This window comes from Gossypium arboreum, chromosome 6, assembly GCF_025698485.1.
Source record: "Gossypium arboreum isolate Shixiya-1 chromosome 6, ASM2569848v2, whole genome shotgun sequence".
NCBI classification, from domain to species: domain Eukaryota; kingdom Viridiplantae; phylum Streptophyta; class Magnoliopsida; order Malvales; family Malvaceae; genus Gossypium; species Gossypium arboreum.
The window spans coordinates 138,272,800-138,295,004 of record NC_069075.1 but is presented as its reverse complement, the minus strand read 5'-3'; the positions used below and the strand labels follow the sequence as shown (position 1 = coordinate 138,295,004).

The 22,205-nt window shown below is 30.2% G+C and overlaps 1 protein-coding gene across 1 annotated transcript; it reads right to left on the bottom strand.

The window, feature by feature from the left end:
* Positions 1–2,128: 2,128 nt before the first annotated feature.
* LOC108485661 (probable trehalose-phosphate phosphatase D) lies at positions 2,129–4,446 on the bottom strand. Its single transcript, XM_017789513.2, has 11 exons — positions 4,355–4,446; positions 3,975–4,236; positions 3,672–3,884; positions 3,505–3,600; positions 3,358–3,414; positions 3,168–3,269; positions 3,012–3,089; positions 2,828–2,897; positions 2,658–2,728; positions 2,453–2,545; positions 2,129–2,357 (listed from the first exon to the last, which is right to left on the bottom strand). The coding sequence occupies exons 2-11, from the start codon at positions 4,215–4,217 to the stop codon at positions 2,289–2,291; spliced, it is 1,092 nt and encodes a 363-aa protein (XP_017645002.1). The 5' UTR covers positions 4,218–4,236; positions 4,355–4,446; the 3' UTR covers positions 2,129–2,288.
* Between the last annotated feature and the right edge of the window lie 17,759 nt (positions 4,447–22,205).

Genomic DNA, 22,205 nt, shown 5'->3' with positions numbered 1-22,205 from the left:
GGTATACCTAAGCTAAGTGGAAATGTTTCTAAAGTCTGTAGAAGTTGTTTGAAGGGTAAACAACATAGGGAGAAACATTAGAGAGTTTCACAAGTCCAAACACTTGAGCCACTAGTGTTACTTCAACGGATTTGAGAAGCGCTATGTATTAGTGTGTGTGGATGACTACTCGAGGTACACTTGGGTGAGATTCCTTAAAGACAAGGGTGACACCTTTGAAATTTTCAAGAAGCTATGCAGAACCTTGATAAATGAAAAAGGTCGAGTGGTTGACATGATCAAAATGATAAATAGTGACCTTGGAAGGAAGTTTGAGAATAAGAATTTTGCATATTACTATGAAGGTGAAGGGATTAAGCTTGAGATTTTTGCTCCAAAAACTCCACAGCAGAATGGAATTGTTGAACGCAAGCATAGAACAGTACAAGAGATAGCTAGAGTGATGCTTAACAATAAAGGTATTACTCGTAAGTTCTGGGTTGAAGCTGTCAACACAACTACCTATATGATAAATAGGGTTCATCTAAACCCAACCCAGTAGGTACTCTTTGTTTTATTAGATTCTACTACAATTCTATAGTAAATATGTTCGCGAGAGAATATACAAGGACAAGGAATGATGCATGTGATGACACTATTATAATTAAAGAACCCTGAGAAGAAAATGGTAATGATATCCATTAGAATATTTAAAAAAATATAAGATAACGAGATAGATTTAGAGGCATGACTATGGTGAGAAATATTAATAATCATGTGATTTTTTATTATAGAAGACTTTGTGCAAATCCATAACTCCAAGTAAGAGTTCTTTATGGATTAATTCTCCTGTATTTATGGGTCTAGGGAATTATAGCAAATGCAAACTCCTGACCAAGGGTAAGAACTAGATCAATATTATTTTAAGAAGATCTAAAGTGGATTAGGGGCTCATCCCAACGACATCAAGAATCCTACACAACATATAGAGATCTTTAAAGTGAAGAAAAGACTCAACCATGATCTAAAAAAGGTGAATGGCTAAGCAGAGAAGGTTATGAATATTGACATCTCATTTAGTTGATCATGACATTTTCATGCCTTTGTTTAATATTTTTATTTGATTTGATATGTAGCAAAAAAGAAGATCATAGTAACTAATTAATATTCTAATCACTAATATATATTGAGATTTGATTATATTTAAAATAGATTCATGTAACATAAGAATTGATCCATCGTAAGGTTTATATATGAGATCAAATTCCATTTGTTTTTCTTGGCATAAATTTTGCACTGAAGTAAAAAAAATAAAAAAAATTCAAGTGTTCAAACATAACATGAAAAATGGTCCCCAAGGAATGCAATACATTAACTAGCTAGTTTATCAACTTTTAATAATTATTGGATTCTCATTGCATGAACTAATTCAAGAAACCTTCAAATTATTCAACCAGTAAATTAGGTTGATGAACTCTATTGCCTTTTCTTCTTCTTTCTCTTTTACATGCGAGCATGCACCTTCCAAGAGAAAACCTTATTATATGTGAATGATGAAGGTGGTGACAATTCCTTGTAATTTAACCAATTGATCTTTGACATTAATAATGGAAAAATACAAATTCATTAGTTAATTATATATCTTTTATAGTTAATTTAGTAACCATATTTTTCTTTTCTCCTAAGCACCTTAAAAACTAAGAAATTACATGTTGGTCCAAATATTTACTATTTTTTCTTAAAAGTATGGAGTTATAATAAACTTTTTGTCCTTTCAAGGAGACAAAAAGAGAAAAGTTGCCTCCATAATTTCCCTTTTATTGTACTTAGTTGGGTTTTTCAATAAGGGAAAATAATAATGAATGGATTTGTAGCTTCTGAATGTTTGTTTTGATGGCATTATTGTTTAAGATAAGAATTGTTAATTGCTTGTGTCTGCAGGTTTATTCGTCGGTTAGGTTATTCCTTGTGAAATTATTATTTACATGATAACATATTTATTTAAACTTAATTATAATAATATATTTTATAATTAACAAATAGATATGAAGATGGATGGGCACGTTGGTGTATCACGAAACCATCTTTTTCCATTTTTAATGGTTAACATATCTGAGAATAATATCTATGCAAATACGAAGGAGAGAGATTAGTCGATTTAAAGAATTTCCAAATTAATGGAACAATTCTTTTTTTTCTTTTTTCTTTTTTATCAGCCTCTGAACACTGGTATTTAATTACAATTATAAAAACTCTCTCTAAACCAGAACATTAAATAATTCAGCAAGGTCCTCTATAAGCACTTAATTTTAGCCAATTATGGGTGTTTGTAGCGACAACTTTTTCCACTCCACCAAACGTCGCAAGAACTCCTTAACCTGAAAATAATTATGTTTTTATGAACAATTATAGACCAAAAATATATTTAAATTAAAGAAGAGCAAAATATGCCAAAATTAGTAATAAATCGTGCCTCAGATGGTTCTTGGAGAGAATAGGATGCATTAGTTTCTTTGGGTATTTTTGAAACCAAAATCCCAAATCCTAGTCCTCTATCACGTAAAACCTGACCATAAAACCATGCAAAGGCAAAAAAACAAATGCGTTAAAAATTGACCAGAAATTATTTAATTTTTACAGAAAAATGTAAATTTATTTAATTATAATTTGTAGGTTACCTTGAAAGCATCTTCATCAGTTCTATCATCGCCGATATAAATTGGTAAAACATCATTTGCATTGTTATATCCTTTAAAAGTATTAAATTTGAATCAAAGTTAAATTAGTACTATATTTAAGTAATTATTTAAAAAGGCAGAAATTTTAGTATATATATATATATATTCACCTAGTGCTTCCAACAAAAATTCAAGGGCTCTCCCTTTGTCCCATTTGATAGTGGGACGTATCTCTAATACCTGCTTGAATCAAGGAAAATAAAATAAAATAATGATTTTTTTTCTTTTTCTTTTAAGAAAAATGGGTTAAAGAAAAAGAACATATATTATGATTATGTACCATTATGATTATACCTTCCTCCCTTGAGTTAATTTAAGCTTAGGGTAGTGGTTCAGCACTGATCTAACTTGCTCAGCTATTGTAGCCCAACTCTGCACAGTAAATCAGTGAGATTAGGATTGAAATTTAATGACGAAAATAATGAGACAAAAAGTGGGTTCGATTTGTACCTTTTCATCAACACATCGATAGTGTACGGAAACACAAAACTTGTTGTTTTCCACCTTGGCTCCTGGAATGGAATTTGTTTTCTCTACCAATGCTTTGTACACCTGTACTTTTTTTAAAAGAAAAAAATAAGTATATTTTTTATATATATTTCCAGAATATGCATTGTACATAATGGGGGAAAAAAAGGACCTCATCAATCATGGGCAAGAATTCACTTGCAGGCTGGAAAAGCACTCCCTGCTTACCCTGAAATATATACAAAAAATACCAACAGATGAAGGGAAATTAAGGGTAGAAAAAGATTAAATTTGTTCAAGTAAACTGATGGTTTCTTACATTATTATTGTCTTTGCAACTTTTGGATGGTCCCTTGATATCCATACCATGGCTACCAGCATAATAAAGTCCAGATAGTTTTACAAAGCTGTAAACCTGTAGGATTTCCATCATCAAAAGAATAGTTTTTTGCAGTTGATAATGATTAAAGAATGTTATGTAGGTACCTTGTCTCTGCATCTTCCGGTGAGTATTGCAGTAGGAAAATATCTTGCAACATCTCTTACAGCTGCTCTCATCTCTCTGGGCATGAAAGCTCGATCCGGGTCTTCAACGATTGGTGACAGTGTGCCATCGTAGTCAAGGAACATCGCAATCTGTTTCCCTTCTGAAGCAGTCACTATTTGTTCAAACATGTTCAAAGCTGAGGGATGATGGACCTGTTCCATAAGGATTAGACAACAATAATAACAAAAAAGGAGGGGTTATTTACTTATTTAAATAAGATTGACGGAGAAATAGCAACTTACAATCCAGGAACTTTTGACATCAGTTTCAGGTAAGGAAGTCGTAGTAGGGTTGCTGATACGAGTAGGTGAAGAAGCTCTCATGGAATCCAGTACCCAAGCATTCTCAGTTTCGAACCTTTTCTTCATTAATAATAACTTCAGGTCTTGTGGTGAAAAGGACTTGGCCACTGGAAATGATAATGGTGGCTTAACAGCACCATGGGGTTTCACATCCACAACCACCACATTTTGTTGGTTAGTCATTCTTCTTTCTTAACTTGTTCTGCATATTCCAAAACCCAAAAAAACCAGACCAGATAAGCAAAAGAAGAAAAAAAAAATTAACGCACACACACACACATTAAAATCTTATACATCAAGTTCAATGACTAGAAGGATACCTGAAGAGAGTGAAGAAAAAAAACGGAGAAGATAACAATGGCAATGACAAAATGACTAGGAGTAGTACAGAAAAAATGCAGCAAAGGGCAGGGTTTTAAATAGGAAGGCAAAGGGACTACAGAGAGAAAATAAATAAATTGATTTAAAAAAAAGATACTGAAAAGAAAAGGTGAAAATTACAGAAGCGCACTAACAAAAAAAAAAAAAGAAAAGGAAAAACCTTGGTATGGCAGCACTAAGCGACGAAACAGCCATACCTTTCTTCGCCACCTGTACTTTTAGACACCTTCTATTGTTTTCTTTGAATTAGAGGCAGGGGGAACAGTAATGAGATCCATGGTCTATTTCACACCCCATGAAAAACAAAATGGGGGGTTTTAATTTTTATTTTTAAGCAACTTGTTGGTAAAATGATAAAAATTGAAGTTAAAGTTCATAATTGTAAAGGTATGGAATAAAGAAATTAGTCACTATTACATTGATCAGCAGGATTTAAGGATTCAACTGTCTTATTTACCTTGTCTCTAAGAAAAATATCGTATACGATTTAGAAAAAAAAAATGGCAGGTACATGGTTTTGTCCTGTTCAAAAGCCTGTAAAAAATGGGGATGAAGGGGTTCTTTCAATTTTGATTCCTCTCATTGCTAAGCATCCGAAGAAACTCCTTCAACACTCACATAGGGATTTATGTATTTGTAGAAATTTAACTAATTATAAGAATTAAAATGATTTTAGTCATTAAATCGAAATAAATAGTTCTAAGACTTAGATTTTATATTTATTTTAACTTATTAAAATAAAACTAATAACAGTCAATCTTTGCCTTTTTTTGTCTTTTCACATATATAAAATATTATGGTTTTAGATTTTTTAGAAAAATTAGAATGAAAATTAAAATATTAGGGTTATTAAGATTAATCAATTTAAGCATTAGGTGTTTGTTTTTCTTGATTGAAAAATTGATCAATTATTTAATTCTAAAAATTTTAAAATTCTTTTCTTAATTAATTTGAATTTCAAACATATCTCAAAATTTTATTATTAAAAATTTAAAATTTAAAATTTAAAATTTAAAACCATTTATTTCAATATAATTATTAAAATCATTTTAAAAGTTGTGACTTGCCACCATTGATGGAATTAAAATTTTGGTTTCAACTATTATAAAATTAGTAGATATTCGACTTGCTAATGTCCCTACTTATGGTGACTGTTGAGATGTGAGAGTTTGAGAAGTGAATTATAACAAAGGAAAAACCATTGGCTCACACGTTATTTTTTGTAAATCAATCACCAACTTTTTATTATTTTAATTTATTAAATAATTAATGTAATTATTTTTTTTCAATTTTTTAGTTAATTTATTGTCGAATTGAGTGTCAAAAGAAATAAGGTTTCGAGTTTAAGTATTATAGGTGAAGAAAATATTATTCTTATTTAAGAGTCTAGCCTAGGTCGATATCAAATTAAGTCGAGACTCAACATGACTACCCTAATTATAACATTTGTTCTAAATTGATCTATAAACTTAAAAAGTGTTCTAACTATGTCCCTTTATTATTAAAATTGTTTTAAATTATGCAACATAAAATCTAATGTGTCATTTAATTATTTTAATATAAATTAAAATGTTTTATCATTAAAAAATCCAATGTCTAAAATAATTACCTAAAAGATTATTTAAAAAAGAAAAAGAAGAATGTTTCCATCGTTAAATTTTGAATCATTCAGACAAAAAAGTTGAGTCGTGCAAATTATGGGAGACGTGACTGGATATATAAAAGAAAAGTCTAAGAAATTAACTTCTTACTTTTTTTTCATTTGTTTGCAACTGTTTTTTATCTGATTGGTATTCAACAAGAGAGCTCAAATTTTATTTCTCGAGAGTCAAATATACTACAAAATTTATGATGCTATAGGAAACCATTTTCATGCGTGTGTTTTTGACCAACTAAGGATTTTTTTGTATAATGTTTATTTTTAGTACGATATATTCAATTTTTTTAATTTATCTTACGTTACAGTATTTAAACTTATTGTAGATATATATACTGTCTGCTTTAAAGAGGTCTTAAACGAATTTTAGATACTTAATGATTTTAAGAACTTTTAAGTCTATGTTATTTATAAATAAAAAGGCTTTAAGAATTTAATGTTTTAACACAATTATTCCTTTTTCTCAAAGAGGAACTATATTTAATACATAAAATGCATTTCAATTATTTCATTGTTTGTATGGAATATTCAGAGTCTTCAATCATACATTATTTCATTTTTTTATTTCTATAAAATATAGATGAATTATGCAATCATGATATAGGTTTTACCATACATTTTCTGGACATTGAAAACAGTCGGAAAAGTTAATTTTCGAGTCAAATATTTTTAAAAAAAAGAAAAAGACTTTTTTATGATCTAGAAATTAATGAAGTTGAAACTTCAAGTATAGACTTTCCTATTAAGGAGTTTGTACATGGAAATATTAATAGCTTAATTAAACATTAAGGCAAGACAGTATGATGATAGATTTAAAAATTATTATGTTTAGGATCATTCAACGGATTATGAGAGATGAATGTTAATAAAGGATAAGATATATTTTTAGAGATTGTAATTTAGTTGCAGATCGTCTGGTTAAGATGAGTTTGACATAGAAATCAAATGTATATACTTTTAATATTGCACCGATTGAAGTTTTGAAACTCCTTCAACAAGACAAAACTAATGATTTCTTTGCTCAACTTAATTTGATGTAACTTTTTTTTTTCTAGTCAATAATTCCTATTTGACATTAACTACTTTTTATTCATATCATACGGAATGAATTTGTATAATTGCCATGAAGACTAATTTCATTAATGAATGCTGAAAATGGCAAAGGGTCAATGTTATCATTTCACTTTTAACTTTCCAAGTAATTTATACTAATTTTTTTAATTTATATGTTAAAAGAAATTTGATTTAAGGGATTTAGATAAAATTATGTATTGATATTTTTTATATTGAATTTAAGGTTTGTAATTGTCTCTCTCAACAATATTGTTTTTTCTTAAGAATACAATTATTCTGATTAAAATTTTATAATTCAATTCTACTTTTTCTAAGTAAACATAAAATTCAGGCAAAAAAGAGATGGCATAAGAAATTTGAATGAGCACCGCCCCTTGTAAAGGCATATTGAAACAAGCAGCTCCAAACCAACCCAACCTAACCTTTGATGCAGTTTGAATCAAAACCAGCAGCTTTTTTGTCTTATAAATTTGACATTTATGCTTTCCCTTTTGTCTGCATTACTTACCTTTCTCTCTACATTTTTTTATTAAGGTCGGCAATTAAAACTAAGTTTTTCACAACGTACGGTTTCACTTAACCAATTATTATCTGATTTGGACTCTTCACTTTTTGTCCCCAAAAATATTATTTGTTTTGAAGCACAAAACATTTGTTCAAATTTTCTTCTTAACACACTTTTTTTCGTATCTGAATTAGATTTACAACTTTTCTTTATAACCTATATTGGTTATATGGTTAATAATATTTTCAGGCAATTATTGAAAGGATGCATGAATGAAGTTTCCAATCCATTTTCATAATAATATTTCTTTAAATTTCACCTTTTGTACCCTATATCTTTATTATTAATTATACTTTCTAACGTATAAGCCATGTGGTGGAGCATAACTTAGGTTAAATCACCTTTTTGGGGTTTGAATTTAATTTTTTTTGTTGGGGTTTTATTTTTCTTTTAAGTTAGACCCTTAACTTAATAATTATTCTCACATTGGGATTTAAACTTTTTTTTGTTCAAATTAGACCTTAACCTTAACAATTATTCTTACATTGAGGTTTGAGCTTTTTTTATCCAAGGTAGTTCTTGAAAACTCGAGATTTCATGCCTTAAAGTGGGAATAATTATTAAATTCAGATATTAACTTAGACAAAAAAAAACTCTAATATGAGAACAATTGTCAAATTCAATGCTTAATGTAAGAATAATATTCAAGTTAAAGGCATAACTTAAACAAAACAAAAAAAATTAGACCCCAATATGAATAAAATTATCAAATTCAAATCCCAAATAATGATTTAGCCCGAAATATTATCACAAGGTTAATTGATTTAGTATTCATAAACCGCCATTATGATTTGAGTATCTTTCAGTACTCTACAAGATTGATGACATGCCATGATCCTATAGTCTTTCCTCGTGTAGATTTTTTTTCTGACAAAGATATAATTAGAAACGAAAGTGGCATCGTTGCCCATAAGATGGAGCAAACCAGAAGACACGAAATGCATGGGGAAAAAAGCATGTAAGAATAGAAGGAAAGGAATTTTGACTTCAAATACCAAAACCCCATTTGTTCAACGTAAGTCTTTATACACTAGGTTTATTCTTTTGAGGAAAGGGAACAGTAAACAAAGTATCTTTGCATGCAATGTATGGTAGTTTCTATACCAACTTTCGACTTTCTTTCAACATTAATATATGCATATATAACATGGTTTAATGTTATGTATTTATTATTTGCTTTGAATGCATGTAAATAGTCAAAACTGGAGGCCATGGAGATGCCTGGAAGCTACCTCTCCCATGTGATAACTGGAAGTTTCAGTTTCAAAATTCTGGTTATGACGAAATTTTGTCAAAAAGGAGAGTGGGTTAGGCAAACAATAAGTTAGATTATTAAAGAGATTCCCTCCAACAAAAATATTCAGATCTCCCAAATACCAAAAACTCTTTATTTCGGAATAACTTTCTCGTTAAGAAAGTTTAGTATTCTAATATTTTGGTTTAATGGCAAACATGAGATTATGGAAATTTCAATAAATCATTTTTGAGCTTTCTTTTAAGTTTAGCAATTTTAAATTTTAATTTTTTATTTTCCTAGCCTAATAATTGTTATGTATTGTCAATTTAATATTTTATTTTTATCAAATATTTGGTGTTTTAATGATTACACTAAATTTTTAAATAAAATAAGACTTAATTCTTAATTTTATTGAATCTCAAAATAAAAAATATTTTTAAGTTTATTCTAATCAATCGTTTAAACTTGATGATTTCATTTTTAATTATATTTGAAAAAGATACAAGGCTATGAGAAAAGCACGTTGCAAGTTGAAAGAGTTGTGAGCCGGTTACCAAATGCCACTCGTGTGCTCTTGTTTACTTGTTGGAAATTGTGCTGCATTTGATTGGGTGAGGGGCAAGAACTGCAGGGCCCAAATAGGGTCGTGGTTGTAAATAGCTACGTCTATTCTCTTTGCTCATCGTGTAGGAATGGGGAAATTAACTAAATATGTTAATTTAGTATTTTTGTTGCGGTTTAAAAGTGTCACTTTACAACAAATTTCTTGATTTGACTTGAAAAGTAATTTTTAAAAATATTTTTTATTGCAAAAACTCTCAATTATGGTGAAGAAGTAGTTTTGAAAATGTCAAAAAATTATGATAAAATGCGGTTGAATCAAATATAAACCCTTTTAAGTACCCATCAAATCTCTTTTCATTGACAAAAACCATAATTTTTTTGGTAAGCAAACAAATTGATTAGTGGTGATAGAAGCAAACATTAATTACTATAACTATAAAATTATATAATTTAATTATGATTTTCATAATATAAATTTTATAGCTTCAAATATGAATATGTGAATATGTGAGTACAATTTTAGTTAAGTTGTGAATCATGAGATTTTAAATTCAATTTTTTATCCCGATTATATATATAAACAGAAGCCAAAATTGTTGTAAATGAGGGGGAGGGTCTTTAAAGTGGGTCATAGTAAATAGTGACTAAAATCGATTCTAAGCATCTCAAAGATATTCATTCAACAAATCAAAGGGAGATTAAGGGTATATTTAGCTTTGCATTTTCATATATGTATCTTTTTAAAGTGGAGAGTAATGATAGAGAATATAGAAGCCAACCCTTTGGGTTGCTTGCCTATCCCATGTTGGCCATGAATGCAATCTTTGGCCGGTATGCCAAAATCCATTACTTTATCCATCGATGCGATGATATTTGCAAGTGGATGCAAATCTTATTGCTTCCTTGATTTAACTAGATTTGATCATCTTTTTGCAGGCGGAAAAAAATGTGAGCAAATCTAATTAAAAGGTGCTTGGAATACACAAAGAATAACTGCATTATCTTCCTCTTATGGTCACTTTACAAATTGTGGGTTCTAATATGATTTAGTGGAATATGCTAACAATATATAATTTTACGGTTCACTTAAAAAGGTCAAATTTTATAAAAGGCACTTATACTATGTGTTTTTGGAGGATTTAGTTCATCCTTTTACTCTATGTTGATCATTTCCATTCACTATATGCCAATTGTTTTTTTTGTTAATTACATCAAATAATTTGACACCACTTATCTTTTTAAACATGTGATAATATGAGTATGTGACATATAGATACTTTGGCATTTGTTGGTACAATATTGGCTAACTTTTTTGATCTTTTAAAAGAGACCAAAAATAGAAAATTGTATAACATTTATTGAACTGTACAAAAATGTTAAGATATATATACCACATCATCATATGTTTTAAAACATAAGTCATGTCGAATTATTTGACAAAATTAATAAAGGAAAGTTGGTCTTAAAATTGAAAATTACACATTTCAAAAATTAGAGAGATTGCGGATAATTAATTTATAATAGAGAGATTAAATCAGTTAAAAACACAAGTATGAGGACTTTCTAAAGGATTTAAGGGTTGATTCTAATATTATTTTGTGGGGGTGAAAAGATATAATCTTAGATTCCATTTAGAAAAAAAATTCTTATCAATCAAGATTTTTTTGGAGTAGATAGCAAGCCAAGACCGGTAAAGGTGGTATTAAGAGGGAAATTAAAGCTTTTTCATCTTTGCCGATGATAAAAGAAAATTCAATATTGTTATGAATATCTTATTAAATGGATGTCCATTAAGATTAAGATAAGTTTTAATGTACTTTAAATTCTAATAGTCATTAGAAGTAGATCTTTACTTCATTTATACTTATATGCTTATAAGTAGAGACTTTAGAGAAGCTTTATAAATATTCCGATTGATCAATAAAAATATGCTTTCATTTTGCTCTCTCATTCTCTTTGTTTTTTATTCTCTGACTTTTATTTTATAACACGTTATCAGCACGATTCTGTTTTAATTGTTTTTCTCCATAAGTCCTAATTTTTTCCCTTTCACCAAGCCTTACCCCTTTCAAGCAACAACCAATGCAATAGCCGGTCACTCAAATTTGCTACTCAAGTTGTTGTAGATTGCCTTCTAGAGTTATTATTATTTCATTCTTCAATTGAGGCCTACACATTATGGATAACCATTATGCAAAGAAATTTATGAATAATATTATTACTTTAATGTTTCTTTTAAACTAAAATTCTTTTATTAAATTATAATATGTATGATATTTGGGTGATTAAAATTTTTATGATTAAATTATTGTTATTAAATATACTTGAAATTATTGTATTATATCTTTTAAATTAAATTTATAAATATTTGATTAGAGCATCATAAGATTTTATAACATATATGTGGTATTGAAATTTGATACAATGTGTATTGTATTGTATTGTATTGTATTGTATTTAAAATAGCAACCTATTTGCTCTCTGTCCCAATTGATGTTTGAACACAAGTTTAGAGAAGACTATGTAACAAAGGCAATAAGCAAATAAGAGAAAAAGAAAAGATAGACACAAAAAATTGTTAACGCAATTTGGCAAATAATTTTACTCAACGAAGCCTTACTCTGTGAATTATTTATTCCATAATCAATCAAATACCTATTGGCTAAAGCCCAATCTACCCTTACACAAGAACTAATTGCAACCCCAACAGATAACCCCGACTTGTTACAATCACTCACCCAAATTGCCTTACTTACAACAAAGTGCAAATTACAAAGTAAATGCTAGCTACAATTACAAAAGAAAAATAAAACAAAAGCACTCCACAAAAGATGCATTGGCACGTGCATAAGTGCTGCCTATTTATAGGGAAAATATGATAGCTTCTTTAAGTAACATTGTAAAGACAAAATCACCATTTGGATTGTAACATTATCCAAGATAAAGTCATCGAGTTTCAATCTCAAATAGTCAACTCAATTACCAAGTAAAAGGCTTAAAGGATAAGAATAAGTTCCTGAGATAAGGAAAGTCGATCCTTCATTCTCTTTCTCTCCCAAATTTGATTAACATCATTGAGGATAGAATAAAACATGGCTAAAGGATCATTTATTGAGTGTCTAACACATTGTAAGGCCCAATTTTAGCCCAGGCCCGTACAAACACAAAACACAAAAGAAAAAATTATTATAATAAAAATATTATAACAGTCTAAATTTAAAGGTCCATTTACAAATTTTCGGGCCTAAACCAAACCAAACCCAAGCATTAAATACCAAACTAACCCCTAACCCAATAAACCTAACCCGAATAGCCTAATAATCCTAACCCAAGGAACCCAAAAGCCCAAATGCAGAAATGGCCAAATGGCCCAAATGACCTAAATTTTGGTTTCAGAAAGGGAAACCCTAGCAGCAATGAGCGCTGTAGCCCGCAGCCCACAGCACCGTAAGACCACCACGAGCGACCTCTGTACGCCCTACGCCGAGTGCCACGCACACCTCCGTATGCCCCACAGCTAGCCCCGTCGCCTATACCTGCACACCAAACGCAAGAGGACAACAGCAAATACAAAAAAAATAGAAAATTTTTTATTTTTATTTGATTTTTTATTTTCGGCTATAAAGCCAAGAGATTTCATTTTTGTAAGGTTTACCCACACATAATAAAGAAAAAGCAATCAAAAATAGCAAAGGTGATTTCGAGTTTTTTCTCCTTCCCTCTCGATTTATTTTCTTTTTGGTTGGTTCGATTTTTTAGTATGTGAATCGACACCGATGAAAGCCCAAATACCTCGTAGATGCGAGGTAAGGGCGAGGGGTCGAACAGTGTTGAAAGCTTCCTTGTTCTATGAACCTTTCTTCGTTTTTTTCTTTAAAAATAACATGGGATTTGAAGTTTTTTTCAAATAAAGAAGAAAAGGAGAAAGAATACACTCACTAAATTCCTTTAGGCGAGGTCAAGCACCTTCAGTGGCGGGATCGGGGTACTGTTGCGCGCTGTTGGTCACCAGTTGTGATGGTGGTTCGACGGCTGCGGCAAAATAAGCCCTAGCAGAATGGTGCCCTTGTTTTTTAAAGCAAAAGACTGGTTATGTTTTAAAAGAAAATGAATAAAAATAAGGGTTTAAAGGCTAAATTAAAAACAGCGCCGTTCAAAAAGGGTAAAGATCCGTGTGTTGACCCGATTAGCAGGCCGGATCCGTGCGCCTTTGCTTAAATTGGGAAATTTGCGCGCGTGGCCCTTCTCCTTCGTGCTAATTTTGAATTAGGTCGTATTTACACTTTATTTGTTTTTTTAAATTTCACCTGAAATTAGGGTATCGTATCAATTTGATCCGGGCCTAAACAATGCGTTTTGCGATTTAGATTATTTATTGCTTTAGTCCTTGTGTATTCGCGCACTTCACGCATAGGTCTCTATTTCAATCCCAATAGTTTCTTCTATTTTTAAATTATCCCTCTGATTTTAATTCAATTTTAATTTAGTTTTCTATTGGTATTACTCATCATTTTAAAATACATTTTATATTTTCATATGTGTTGATTCATTTTAATGATTTTGTTTGTTTTATTTGTACAATTATTTTGAAGTTTCTTTTATCATGTTATTTTTACATTTTGCTCAATATTTCTTTAAATATTTTATACATATTTGTACATATATTATTCTCATTGAGTTTTCAAGTCGTAATGCCTATTATTTTGAAGTTCACAATATTTTTATACATGTGTTAAGTCATCTTAATAACTTTGTTTTGTTTTATAAAATCATCGTTTTAAAATTCTTTTTACATTGAACTATTTTAACATTTTCATATACCACTTTGTTTAAATATTTTTATATGCATTGATACATATATTATTTTAATAGAGTTTTCTACTTAAAAGACTTCTTGCTTTGTGATTCACCTAATATTTTTATGTATATATGAAGCTATTTTAGAAACTTCATTTTGTGTTTATAAAATTATTATTTTAAAATTCTTCTTTATATTATATTAATATTTTATATAGTATCACGTTTAAATGTTTTATATATATTTGCACATGTATATTTTATAGTAAAATTAGTTTAATCTTATAATTCATATTTTAATTCCATGTTATTTTTGCATATAATTGCCCTAAAATTTATTTACATGTATATATATTAAGTTTCATAATTTATACCCATGTTAGCTTTTCATATTTTATGTATTATTTAAATTATCTTTGTTGTATCAATTTTAAATAAATGTTTTATTTCTAAATATTTGACACGTTATTGGATGCAAAGGTTTTTTTTTTGCAGCATCTATTTTTAAAAATTATATATATATTCTTAGTTCCTTCTAAAAATCATTCCTAGTTCTAGCATGTATTATTAATTCATCAATCCATCATTTTTAGAAGTTGTTTTGTTTCATATTGGTTTTATATTGTTTAGTATTTCATGTGTTAATTGTCCTCATTGTTTTATATTATTTCATGCATATTTGTTGCACATCATTTATTCGTTTTATGTATTATTAAATCAATTGTTGTTCACCAATGCCTATGAATTTGGTTATATTTTGGATTTGTTATATATTATTGCCTGTTTGTTAATTAGTTTCCTCAGGTTATATTATCTTCATTTATCCATCATCGTATTTTATGTATACATATTATCCCATGCTTTTATTTTCCCCTTTTGGTTTATAAATGTCGCTTTATAATTTCCAATTCTTTAAAACTAATTATTCTATTTTATTTCAAGTCAAATTAATGCATTTTAAGTTGGTTTTACAATTATTCATTTGAAAATTCCTTAAAACGAAAGCAATGTTTGATGTTTCGAAATTCGAAAAATCGTGCCCTATCGTGCTGGGTTTCAATTTCTCATTTGTTCAAAATAATCGAATATTCCTTTAAAATTTCACTCATGTTTTCTAAATTCTAAAACAAGGCAATGTTCAATGTTAGGAAATTCGAGGAATCGTGCCCTACCGTGTTGGGTTTTGTTTTTTCGTTGGACTAAATGATTGGGTATCCTTTTGTAATTTTCAGCATATAGGCTTTTAGAAATCGGAATTGATCGTAGTTTCGAGGGCTTAAAGGATCGTGTCCTAACGTGCTGGATATGATGCTGTACTCCTTTGAAACAAGAGAATTTTAACGTCCGATTTGAGTCATTCAAATGTTTTTAAAAGAAATCGTATTTCAAGACATTTTTAAGACATAAGGACATTATTTAATCAATTTGGTACCAATTTTGGGCGTAGCGGGGGTGCTAATCCTTCCTCGTACGTAACCGACTGCCAAACCCATTTTTTCGAATTTCGTAGGCCAAAATTGATTTAAATGGAATAAAATATTTTATTAAGTTGATCCAAGCACACCAAAACAAAAGATTGATGGCGACTCCACAGCTGGTTTTGAAAAGTTGATCCCCATTTTTTCTAACTCTAAAAAATGGTTTCGATACATCATGAAGGTTAAAGTAAAAAATAGCAACTACATACTACATTTAAGCTATCTTAAAGAGATGTCTCAAATATTGTCTAAAGGTTGATGTTTGAACCAGAGATACAACATAGTGATGCAGTTCAAAGAAATGTTTAAACACAAGGAGAAACTTCAAATGTAAGACAACTAAGAGTCTCAACAATATTGTGTTGTATTATATATTATATTATGTGATATTAGTTCAATCTATTTAAATATTAGATATGAAAACTGTTAGCTCGATTAATCAAACCGAAATTGTTAAGAAGGGAGGTGCATTGACTTTTAAAAAATTTGGTAAAAGCAAGAAAAGAAAATGAAACAATGAACACAAAGATTTAGAATAGTTTAACCCCAATTGCCTACTCCAATAACTTAGCTTTTCACAATTAAGGATTTCTTAAATTCACTAATTTGTTCAACCTTTGAGGACAAGGTTTAACCTTACAACACTCTTAAGATTTCTACCCTAAATTTTAAGATAAACCCTCTCAAAGAATTACAAAGAAGAGGACAAAGAGATAATCCTAACAAAATCAGAATGTTTGCAAATTAAGCATGATGTGAACAAACGCGATAAGTTTTATATTAATGAATGATCGTACTTGAAAACTAACTATTATCACGATAAATGCAAGCGCACCCATCGAACAGTAGTATAGTTTATAGCAAGGCCGGAATGTCAAACCCACAGGAACTAAAAGTACTAGTATTAACTTTCTTTTGATTATCTAGTCTAAAATAAATGGGTTGTTTTATCTAAACTAATTAACTAAACTAAGAATGCACAGGAAGTAAGTTGGGGAAATACTTTGGAAAAACTGATTGACTTAGACAATACTCAAGGAAAAAACCACCTAGACTTCACTTGTTATTTAACTCTGAACTAGACGTTTATTCACTTGACTTGATCCGTAGAAATCCCTAATTTATATTATTATCTCTCTCGAGACTAATAACGTCTAACCCTAGGTTGATTAATTGAAATCTCTTTCTAATTAAAACCCCTAGTGTTGCATTAACTTGATCTATGGATTCCCTTATTAGGTTTCACCCTAATCCGGCAAAATTATGTCGCCCTATGTCTAGGGGTGCAATTAACTCCGCTTAATTATGCTAGATCTACTCTTAGATAGGGACTTTTGCTCCTCTGAATAAGCACATCAATACTTGAATTAATATCCTGGAATATTAAAGCAAGAATTAAGAACACATAATTAAGAACAAATCAAATATTTACCATATAATTTAGAAAATAATAACAAGATCCGCCTTAGGTTTCATTCCCCTTAGGTATTTAGGGGATTTAGTTCATATTTGTAAAAGACAACATCTAAAAAGAATAATAATAACAAAACATAAAGAAAACCCAAAAAATCCTAAGGAAAATTGAAGGGAGATCTTCAGTCTTGAAGGAGAATCAGAATTTTGAGATGGATCAATCGGCTTTCTTCGACTAATTCATTGCCTCTTACTCCGTGTGTCCCTTAATTGCTTCCTCTGGGGTGTTAATATAGGCTTTAGAATGCCTAAGAACCCTCCAAAGTGGCCTTTTCCAAATAGAACTAAACTTGGGCTCGACAGGGACACGCTTGTGTGACACGCCCGTGTGCAATTGCTTCAAACCGTGTTAAAGGCTGTTGAATAGACATGGGCGTGTGGTCTACCTGTGTGAAGAAGTCCAGGCCGTGTTAAAGTCTGCCAAAACTACACGGGCGTGTGGTCTACCCGTGTACGGAAGTCTAGGCCGTGTCGATTTCTCATGTTGACCCATTTTCTCCGTTTTTGGCTCGTTTCTCGCTCTTTTTACTTTCCTGTGCTCACCTAAGTATAAAATATGAAATTAAAGGATTAAGAGCATCGAATTCTCCAAATCTAAGGATAATTCATCAAAAAATGTGCTAAACATGGGATAAAAATATGTATAAATTACAATTTATCAAATAACCCCACACTTAAGCGTTTGCTTATCCTCAAGCAAAATCCTCAACTCACAATTAAAATAAATTCTTCTCAATTTTCAATTCTCATCAATAATATCTCAAAATAAACCATAAGTAATCATACATTAAGAATTCAACTAAAAGAACATCAAAGCTTCAAACATTACAAGTTAAGCATTTTATCACGAAAATATTAGGTGTCTTCCCTTATCTAAGTAATCACCTTTAATTCAAAATATCACAGAATTTAACATCCTCACTAAAGATTCACTCAAATCACTCGAGGTGTTTAAGGACAACAAATTTAGCACTCATTAGTCAAAATGAAAAGTCATTACCATAGGCTTGCGTGAAAATCAAATCTCCACCACTATATATTGAGATGATACACCAATCAAAAGGTCTTTAAAGGGTTGTAACGTGGCTTTGGTTAGGCGGTGTGGTCACAAGCTGAAAAAGAAGGTTAGAATCGAGATTGAATTGAAAAATTACCTAACTAGAAAACTACTACAATTGACAAATTACATTCCTCATGAGTTTTTCTTCATGGATAACATCGTTTTAATCCAAGCATTACATAATTTCATAATAATAATAATAATATTTTTTTAAGAACAAATCAAATATTATAGAATAAAACATAGCTAAGCAATTTATTCAAATCAAATCTCGACAAAAATAGAGATTAAATTAATTGAGGGGATTTCAACAATAATGGGTTATGGGTTAATATTGAGGGTAAATCAATAAATGGTTTGTTAGGCTCAAGGGGGTTCACTAAGGGTTAATTATGAAGGTAAGCTTTTATGGAGTGAGTGGGTTAATCCTAGGTGCCTTTATCATCTCAACATATCAAATCAAATGGAGTGGTTTTGACATGCATAATCGACGCAAGTTCTAAAATAACAAATCAATATTGACGCACTCAAAGCAACAAGAAAAGTGAGTATGAAAGAAATAATATATGCTCTAAAGCTTAAGATCTCACAAGAATTATTGCTTTTTGATGTTAAACCTATGAATTTCAACTCGAGATAATACCTAAACTTGGGGAATCAACCTAAAAAAAATTTAATTCTCAAAAATCAACTTATCGTGTTTCTCTAATTTCTTAAATTCTGAACAATCAATGCATAAATGCCTATGTTTTAATTCAAGAAATATCAATAAAAATCATAAATTAATCAAAATTCATTCTAATCGTGACATGAGTGAGTCACATGAGAATAAGACAAAATTCAGGGATTTTTCTGATAATGATATAGATAAGCCCCCCACACTTAAGATGTACATTACCCTCAATATACAAGGATGTATAGTAATATAAAGATAATATCAAAAAAGAGAGGGAGACAAGTGAAACTTCCTGAATGTTAAATGGAATCATTGAATTGGAGGTATAGAAAGTGGAGAAGGATACTCTGGTGGTGGTAAAGGTTGGGTTCCACAACCACAGTGTCCAGCGAATAGGTTATCGTGGTGGTTGTAATGGGCCAATTTAGCCTAGACCCTTATAAGCATAAAATCAAAATTATTACAATAAAAAAAATTATGATAGTCTAGTTTTATAACAGTCCAATTACAAAACTTGTGGCCCAACAACGAATGCAACCCAAAATCATTACTTAGACCCAAAACCCAAACTTAATACCCTAGCCCAATAGGCCCATCTCCTTAACAGTTCCAGAAACCCTAGGTCACCCCCCTTTATTTTGCACCGTAGCTAAGAACAGGACAACTCCTCCGCTCCAGCAGCCACGCTCTCACCTCCATATACCAAGACCCTACTTGCAGACCGCATGACGCGCCACTCCAAAGACACACGCCAATGCACACCCTATACCTGCAAATATAGAAAAATGACAACAACAAATACGAGCAAAAATTGTATTTTTTTATTTTCTTTTTATTTTTCTATCTCTTCGGCTATAAAGCCAAGAGATTTTCTCATTTTGTAAGGTTACAGACAGATATTACGCACATACAACAAAGAAATAGAAAAGCAGAAATCACAAATCAAGAGGTGATTTTCAAGTCTATTTATTCTTTTGTTTCTCTCCTCATTTTTCTTGCGATTTTAACATAAAAGAAAGAAGCATTTGAAACGACACCGATGAACACCCAAGTATCTCGAAAATAAGGAGATTGGGTAAGGGTCGAACGCTTTTTTTTTGAATTCTTGCTTGGTTTTTTCGAAATAGTGAATTACGATTTGAAGATTTTTTTTTTAAAAAAAAAGGGAAAGAAGTGGCTCACCAGATCTCTGTGGTTGCGACCTCTGTCGGCAAAGTCTGGTGATTCGCGCCGTCGGACATTGAACTAATGGTGGTCTGGCGGCTACATGTTAAGCCAAACCCTAACAGAACTGGTTAAGGTTAAAAGGGTTATTAGTGTTTTGAGGGTAAAATAAATGGAAATGGGGATTTTAATACCAGTTTTATGAAACGGTGCCATTTAAAGAGGGTGGATCCGCGCGTTGACCCGATCCGAGGGTCGAATCCACACTCTTTCGTTCCAGATGGGTATTTTGCGCAGATAATCCATCCCCTTTGCCCCCACTTTTGATTGGCTCCTGATTTCATTTTATTTATTTTTAGATTCTTCTTAAAGTTTGGATATGTTTGCACTTTGGTCCATGATCAAGTGCTGCGTTTTGAGACCTGGGGTATTTCCAGTTTTGGACCCTAAGCGTTCGCACGCATTGCGCATCGGTCCTTGCTTCAATTTCAATAATTTATTTTATTCATAAATTGACTCCATTATTTTAGATTTATTTTTAATTGAGTCATCTATACTTATAATGCATTGTTTTTAAAAGAACTCAATAAATATTTTTTTGTTGAAATTACTTTAATAATTTTACCCCTTTTTTATTTATTTTAAAGTTCTATATTATGTTATTTTAGCAACTAATATAACATTTCGTTTAAATATTTTTTTATTTGTACATGTCTTATTTTAAGTGAGTTTTGGATTAGTAATATTTATTATTTTAAGGTTTCTAACATTTTTATATATGTGTATATGTGTTAAGCTATTATAATAACTCTATTTTGTTTTGTAAAATCATCTTTAAATTCTTTAGCATATTATTTCAACATTCTATATGATATTTTATTCAAATGTTTTACATCTATATGAATATATATTATTCATAGTGAAACTAGCTTGATCCCATATACATATCAATTTCTTTTTTTCATTTTGTTGTTTTTTTATTACTTATATATATGTTTTTAAATCTATTGTGTATATAACTTATCTTTTAAAATTATATGTTGTCGTATACCTTTGCAGTTTGCATGCCTTTTATATATTCCATTTGTTATTTGAACTTATCTTTATTCGTACATATTGTCAATTGTAAATAAATGTATTTTTCCCAAATCATTTTGCATATTATTTGATTCAAGTGCCTTCATTTTGTAGCATCTATTTTAAAATTATTTATATATTCTTAGTTTTTACAAATTATCTTGAATTCTAAGATGTGTTGTTTGCTCATCAATGCAACATTCCTTAATTAGAAATTTTTTTTGTATTGTTGTTTGATATCTCATGAGTTAATTTTTTTATATATTATTTCATGTGTATTATGTCAATTATTCTCTATGCATGCTTGAACATCGAGTTATAATTTTTAGATTAATCATAGTTAATTGTTTTGTCAGTTGATTGAATAAATTATATTATTTTCATTCATCCATTATTGTATTTTATGCATACATATATTATCCCATGCTCTTTTTGGTTTACAAAATGTTGTTTCATAAGGCCCAACCTTTTTTAATTAATTATTCCATCTTGCTTGAAGTAAAATTAATACGTTTTGAGCTAGTTTTATAATTATTCATTTTGAAAATTCACTAAAACAAAGGCGATACTCGATGTTTGGCAATTTGGGAATCGTGCCCTATCGTGCTGGGTTGCGATTTCCTGTTTGTTCAAAACAATCGAATATTCCTATGGAATTTCACTCATGTTTTTAAAAATTATTTAAAACGAAGGCGATGTTCGATATTTGGCAATTCGCGGAATCGTGCCCTAACGTGCTGGGTTGCAATTTCTCGTTTGCTCAAAATAATCGAATATTCCTTTAGAATTTCATTCATGTTTTCTAAAAACTCTTTAAAACGAAGGAAATGTTCGATGTTTGACAATTCGAGGAGTCGTGCCCTATCGTGCTGGATTGCAATTTCCCGTTTGTTCAAAATAATCGAATATCCCTTTAGAATTTCGCTCATGTCTTTAAAAACTCTTTAAAGTGAAGGCAATATTCGATG

Bases quoted from the DNA above. Each gene is read 5' to 3' on its own strand.
- LOC108485661 (XM_017789513.2), bottom strand. From the start codon at position 4,217: ATGACTAACCAACAAAATGTGGTGGTTGTGGATGTGAAACCCCATGGT. The intron at 3,270-3,357 runs GTCCTTTTTTTC...AAAAAAGTACAG, and splicing joins TCTTGCCCATGATTGATGAG to GTGTACAAAGCATTGGTAGA. The intron at 2,358-2,452 runs GCACGATTTATT...AATTATTTTCAG, and splicing joins CTCTCCAAGAACCATCTGAG to GTTAAGGAGTTCTTGCGACG.